Raw genomic sequence first — 6,000 nt, 5'->3', positions numbered from 1 at the left:
CTCCTCCCCACACACACATATCCCTGAACTCTGCTTCCTCCTGAGTGCGCTTGTGTTGAGGTCAAGTGATCCCGGTCTCTGTGAGACACCCCTTTTCATGGGTCACTCTAGGTGTGATTAAACCGACACAGTACAAGCCTGTGCCCGACGAAGAACCAAACTCAACAGACGTGGAGGAAACGCTGGAGCGGATAAAGAGCAACGACCCGAAGCTCGAAGAGGTTAACCTCAACAACATCCGGGTAAGTCCTGGCCTCCCCACTGCACCGGAGGGGGAGCTATCGCATGTGTCGCTGTGATGTCCACAGCCCGCCTAGCAGTGCAGAGACGGGGCCAGGAATAGGGACAAAACCTTCCAGGCGGGTGGACAGTGCAAATGAGCACATCCGTGGCCCCGGTTTGTTTCCGAGAACTGTCATCAGGCCCAGATGTTCATCCGGGACCAACCCAGCTGCAACTCGGGAAACCCACCCTGTTACTCAAAACAGAGCTTCTCTGAGATAAAATCGTGAGTCACACACACTTGGCTGTGCAGGATCTACGGCTGGAAAAGCCCGGTGCCCACCAGGCTCTCGGGGTCCCCCAGCCTGAGAGGCGCCGCCCAGAGCCACTGCTGCACTGTGTCATGCACGCATTCAGCCTCATTCTGCAGCGGAGAGGGAGCTGTGGGCCCAGAGGTCTGAAGCCGTATCCCAAGCTGTCAGCCATATCTCTCCGGACATTTCCCGTGTGACCACCACGGGCACAGGGGGGACAGACAGACAGGCAGTCCTATGCTGGACAGGCTGCAGGAGAAAGTCAGACGCAGCCCAGCTGCCTGCCCACCTGCTCAGCCCAGCGGCCGGGGGATTGGTTCCGGGAGGGGGTGGCAGCAAGACAAGAAGCAGGCCCCTCACCCAGGCTCCTTTCCTTTCTTCTCCACTTTCTTTTAAGTGACTGCCAGCCCCACGGCACGATCAGATTGGAAACCCCCGTCCGGAGTGTTCTCCCCACCGGTCTCCCCGGCTCTGTTCCCATGGGGAGCTAAAGTGACGCTCTGAAATGAGAGATCCATTAAGACACAGCCAGGGCCTCCATTCCTGCCATGTGCCTAGAGAGAGACACTGGCCCGGTTCAGATCTGTGCGTCCTGGAGCGGATGGCGGCTCGGAGGGCAAGGGGTGGGACCCCACTCTGTTCAGTGTGGGGCCTCAGCAAGGGCTCGGCCGCCCCAGGCCTCATTCTCCCCTCTGCACATCAGGCAGCTGGACTAGATCAGTGTATTCACCTGCGGAAATTAAAAGATATATGCCAGACCCACCCCCCTCCCCAGTTTCTAATTGTATTGGTCTGGAGCAGGCCCGAGCTTCAGCATTTTGTAAAAGTTCCCAGGAACCTCTGGTGTGCGGCAGGGCTGAGACCTCTGCGACAGGTGTCTCTTAAAGATTATCCAGGGCACCCCCCCACACACACACACACACACACTCACCTGTTTTCCAGAATCAGGCCCAGAGAAGGGAAGAGACCCTCCCAGAGTCACCGAGCACAGAAACATTATTGCCACTTGCTGGGGCAGAGGCCAAGCCCCTGCCCACCGCGCAGCCCAGGCCCGATTTCTTGGCACAACGCTCCTCCGCACCCACTGCCTTGCTTTTCCCTTCCCCTCTGGTCTCTGTGCTCACAGAGGAAGCAGTGGGTCCTGTCTGAACTTCCAGGAAGGGTTTCTGTCAATCTGTTTGCCAGAAGGCTCTCCCCAAATCCCAGCTCCGTGGAGCAAAGCCGGAATCCTTTGCCCATTTAGCTTTTTGGTCAGATGCATTTTGTAAAAGTTCCCAGGAACCTCTGGTGTGCGGCAGGGCTGAGACCTCTGCGACAGGTGTCTCTTAAAGATTATCCAGGGCACCCCCCCACACACACACACACACACACACTCACCTGTTTTCCAGAATCAGGCCCAGAGAAGGGAAGAGACCCTCCCAGAGTCACCGAGCAAACCAGAAACATTGCCACTTGCTGGGGCAGAGGCCAAGCCCCTGCCCACCCCGCAGCCCAGGCCTGATTTCTTGGCACAACGCTCCTCCGCACCCACTGCCTTGCTTTTCCCTTCCCCTCTGGTCTCTGTGCTCACAGAGGAAGCAGTGGGTCCTGTCTGAACTTCCAGGAAGGGTTTCTGTCAATCTGTTTGCCAGAAGGCTCTCCCCAAATCCCAGCTCCGTGGAGCAAAGCCGGAATCCTTTGCCCATTTAGCTTTTTGGTCAGATTTGCTATAAATCAGGCTGCGCGTAGTTACACCCCTCTGTCTGCCTGCTGCTGGCAGGGGCCGCTCTCACCGCCTGCCTTTCTCTCTGCAGAATATCCCCATACCCACCCTCAAGGCGTACGCAGAAGCCCTGAAAGGCAACTCGTATGTGAAGAAGTTCAGCATCGTGGGGACGCGGAGCAATGACCCCGTGGCCTATGTATGTACCGTCCTCTTCCGCTGCCTTGAGGGTGGGCGGCACATAAACGGACGGGCTGATGCTCGTGGCCGCGGGACTGGCCATATCCCACTGAGGAAGACCCTCGCCTGGTGCGGTGGGGGGCATTGGGCGAGAGGCAGGAGGGACGTGGACGGAATGGTGGGTACCCGGGCACCACCTGTACGTTGTCCTAGTTCATCTCCACCAGCACCCCTGGTCCCGGAAGTGCAGGTCTCCCCACTTGGCAGATGAAGAACCTGGGGTGCAGGGAGCTCAGGAAACTTGCTTTGTCCAAAGTCGCAGAGCAAGTGGAAGGGGGAGCTGAGATTTAAATGCAGCTCACGTGGACCCTGCAGCTGGATCTCTGCATTCAGCGTGGTTTGGACAAGGGCCTGCCCCACCCTGTGCCTCGGTTTCTCCATCTTTAAAATCATCGTCTTCCTCAGTGGGTCCTGATGACCAGTTTTATTCATTATTTTTTTATTTTTATCTTAAAAATACTGTTGTTCAAATGAAATTGTATTTATTATAAAGTAGCCCTCGGTTCGTTTTTCTTTTTACACATTCAACACAAAGGCGGGTGTCAGTCAGCCCGTCCGCACCAGTATACCCGCTCTGGATACTGGGGTGCTCTGGGCCGGCTGGTAAATCAGGCTGCTCTGTATGTCCCCCCACTGCCCACCCCAGCTCTTCTCCCACCCACCCCTGGCCCCCAATTCCTTCACTCCGGTCCAGCAAACAGCTGACACCTGGCATGGCAGTGCCTCTTGCACCTGCTCAGCCACCAGCGTGTCCCCTTGGATCAGCCTGTGGACTTGCCTATGGTTATTAAATATTTTGATTGGCAGGAGCAGGCAAGGGGGATGCTGGGAGAGAACCCAGACTGGGTCCCTCCCCTCAGGAGGGTCACAGAGAAAGCGGGCATGCCCCCTGGGGGTACAGCGCAGGGCGAGCTGAGCGGGGAGTGATGGCTTCAATAAGGAAGGCTTCCTGGGCGTGAGCCTTGGGTACGGTCTCTGCAAGCAGGGGCGGTGGGAAGGGCAGTCCTGGCTCAGCTCACCATCGCAGACAGCCAGGCCCGCAGGTTGTATATCCTGGCCTATCAGCTGCTGCCTGGTGTCTCCTTTCCTCCACCACACACTGTCTCCACCAACGCTAATTACTTCATTTCCTTCAGAGGCTCTGATTGTCATCTACGCCCCTGGCCGAATTCCTCCCACATGTGCTGGGGCTACCTGACTGAGCCCCTGGGTGGTTTCCCAGGCTCCCCTCTCTGCTGGTCAGACCCAGAGAAAGCGACTCCATGGAATCCCAACAGGAACTAGAAGAGACAGTGAGAGTATTTGGGGAGGTTGGGACTCCACCAGTCACTCATGGACGGTGGTGAGGACTTGTTACGCGCTGAGCACTGTGGGATGAATACAGTGATTTTCAGCCCACAGAGGGTAGAGAAAGTCTAATGGCAGAGACAACATTAATGTAGAAACAACCGAAACCAGGGAATACAAGTTCCACGAAGGCAGTGTGGATAAATTCTATGCGGTTCAATAAGACAGGCCACAGCGAGCTGGTGGTGTCAGCGATGCCGCTCTCAGAGAAAGGGGCATTGAAAACGGCCTTGAAGGACGGGCAGGGTTTGGATGAGTGAAGCGGAAGGGAAAGGGCATTCCAGTCGGCAAGGACAGGAGAAGCAAAGGCTGAACAGTGGGAGAGCGCTGGGCGTGCACGGGGACCTGGGAGTAGCCCTGTCCTAAGGGAGCAGCGAGAGTTGAGGCTGAAGAGGAGAGGAGAACCTGCATCCAGCAGAGGCTCCGGGAGGGGTTTGGGAGTCCTGGCAGGTGGAGCGGAGGAGAGACGCCGAGCTGTGCTTGGTGAAGGGAGTGTGGCGAGCCTGGTCCCTAGCTTGAACAGCAGAGGTGGACGAGGGACTCTGGCTCCCGGCAAGTTTCCCTCGATATTTTAGGTTTTACCCAGGAGGGGCTCCAGCCTTGCTCAAGGTGACTCACAGGGACCCTGGCTTTTCTCCTGTGGCTCCAGGCCCTTGCTGAGATGCTCAAGGAGAACAAGGCGTTGAAGACACTGAATGTGGAATCCAACTTCATTTCCGGAGCGGGGATCCTGCGCCTGGTGGAAGCTCTTCCACACAACACTTCTCTGGTGGAGCTGAAAATCGATAACCAGGTGAGCTGCGCCAGGGCCCCCTCGAGTCCTTCGCTACAGGAGCTCGCCGTCATGCGCTTTCCTGCGTGCTGCTGGAGGGAGTAGATGCTGCTGATTATAAAAGCTACAGAGCCCAGCTTCAGGGGACCTCCACCACGCTCACCTTCCTTCCTCATTCCCGTCAAGGGCTCTGGCAGCTTTCGCGTGTGTCCCCCTAGTGATGGGGAGCTCACTCCTTACCCATCTACCCTTTCTGATCTCGTAGAAATTAACTCCCTTTAAGTCCTGTTTGCTGGGCTTAATTCTATTCTGTGCTACACACAGGACACATCCGTTGCACAGATCTTATAACCATTGGAATCTTCCTCTCCAGGCTCAATAGCCCATTTCCTTCAGTCACTCCCGCCCCACACTCAATGGGTTTTTGATCTCCTTATTCATCGAAGTTATTCTTTGGGTAAATTCTGGTTGTTTTTATCCTTAAGGGGTTATCATTTCTCTATAACTTCTGTGATCCAATCATTTATTTTCAGGGCAACCCTTTCAGTCCTGACTTTTAAAACAGAGCTGATAACAGTATCTTACATGTTAGATATCTTACATGCTACATGTGTTGAGGGTCCATTGTGGGCTCGGCTCCGTGCCAGGCACCTGACACACACCATCTCTGGTTTTCCCAGCCTCCCTGGGGGTGTGTATTCTCCCTCTCACTTTGCAGATGAGAAAACAGTTCAGACAAGCAACATTCTCAGGGCCACCACGTTCGTGTTTTAGGAGCCAGGATTTGAATCCAGGACTCAGTGACTCCGAAACCCACGCTCCATCCATCACGTGTTAAAACACTTTCACACTGTCTTCTTTATGGTGTGTGGATAGGGAGCTTTCATTTTCTACATGACAATGTTTGCTTTCTGGTCATATAAATGTGTGCATAGGAAAAAGATGGGAAGGAAATACAACAATTATAAGTAGTGGTTATCCCTGAATGAGATATTCATCTCTTTGTAAACTATTGCAAACAAACAGAAAAGTGCATGAAACGTAAATGCACAGTTGCACGAATCACACCGCACTTGTGACCCCCGTCCAGGCCAAGAGCTGAAATATCACCAGGTTCCAGAAGACGTCTGTGGTCCCTTGTCCATCAGAACCCTGGCAAAGCTCTTCACAGTGTGCTCCCTGCTTACTTTCCAACCTCCACGTCTTCACTCTTGCTTTTCTCCCCACTGGAGTGTCCTCCCTGCCCCTACCACTCTCTGCCTGGAGAGCTCCTCCTCCTCTGGGTTCGGCTGCAGCCCCTTCCTCTCCCACTGGGGTCTGGAGGCAGCTGGAACCAGCGTGCCAGAGCCAACCCACATCTCTTCCCAACTCCCCTGCAGTGGTAGCACCTCGGAACCTTGAAC

General features: G+C 55.1%; 1 protein-coding gene across 9 annotated transcripts in view; it reads left to right on the top strand.

Annotated features, from left to right (window-relative positions):
• Positions 1 to 6,000, top strand: part of TMOD1 (tropomodulin 1) — an 83,864-nt gene that overhangs the window by 44,706 nt on the left and 33,158 nt on the right. For all 9 annotated transcript variants that reach the window (XM_015560497.1, XM_015560498.1, XM_015560500.1 and 6 more), the window contains 3 exons: positions 112 to 242; positions 2,330 to 2,437; positions 4,475 to 4,618. In XM_015560497.1, coding sequence (XP_015415983.1) covers positions 112 to 242; positions 2,330 to 2,437; positions 4,475 to 4,618 — 383 coding nt within the window. The remainder of the gene's footprint in view (positions 1 to 111; positions 243 to 2,329; positions 2,438 to 4,474; positions 4,619 to 6,000) is intronic.

This window comes from Myotis davidii, unplaced genomic scaffold (assembly GCF_000327345.1).
Source record: "Myotis davidii unplaced genomic scaffold, ASM32734v1 scaffold534, whole genome shotgun sequence".
NCBI lineage: Eukaryota > Metazoa > Chordata > Mammalia > Chiroptera > Vespertilionidae > Myotis > Myotis davidii.
The sequence above is the reverse complement of the archived record's forward strand: the minus strand, read 5'-3'. Positions and strand labels throughout refer to the sequence as shown.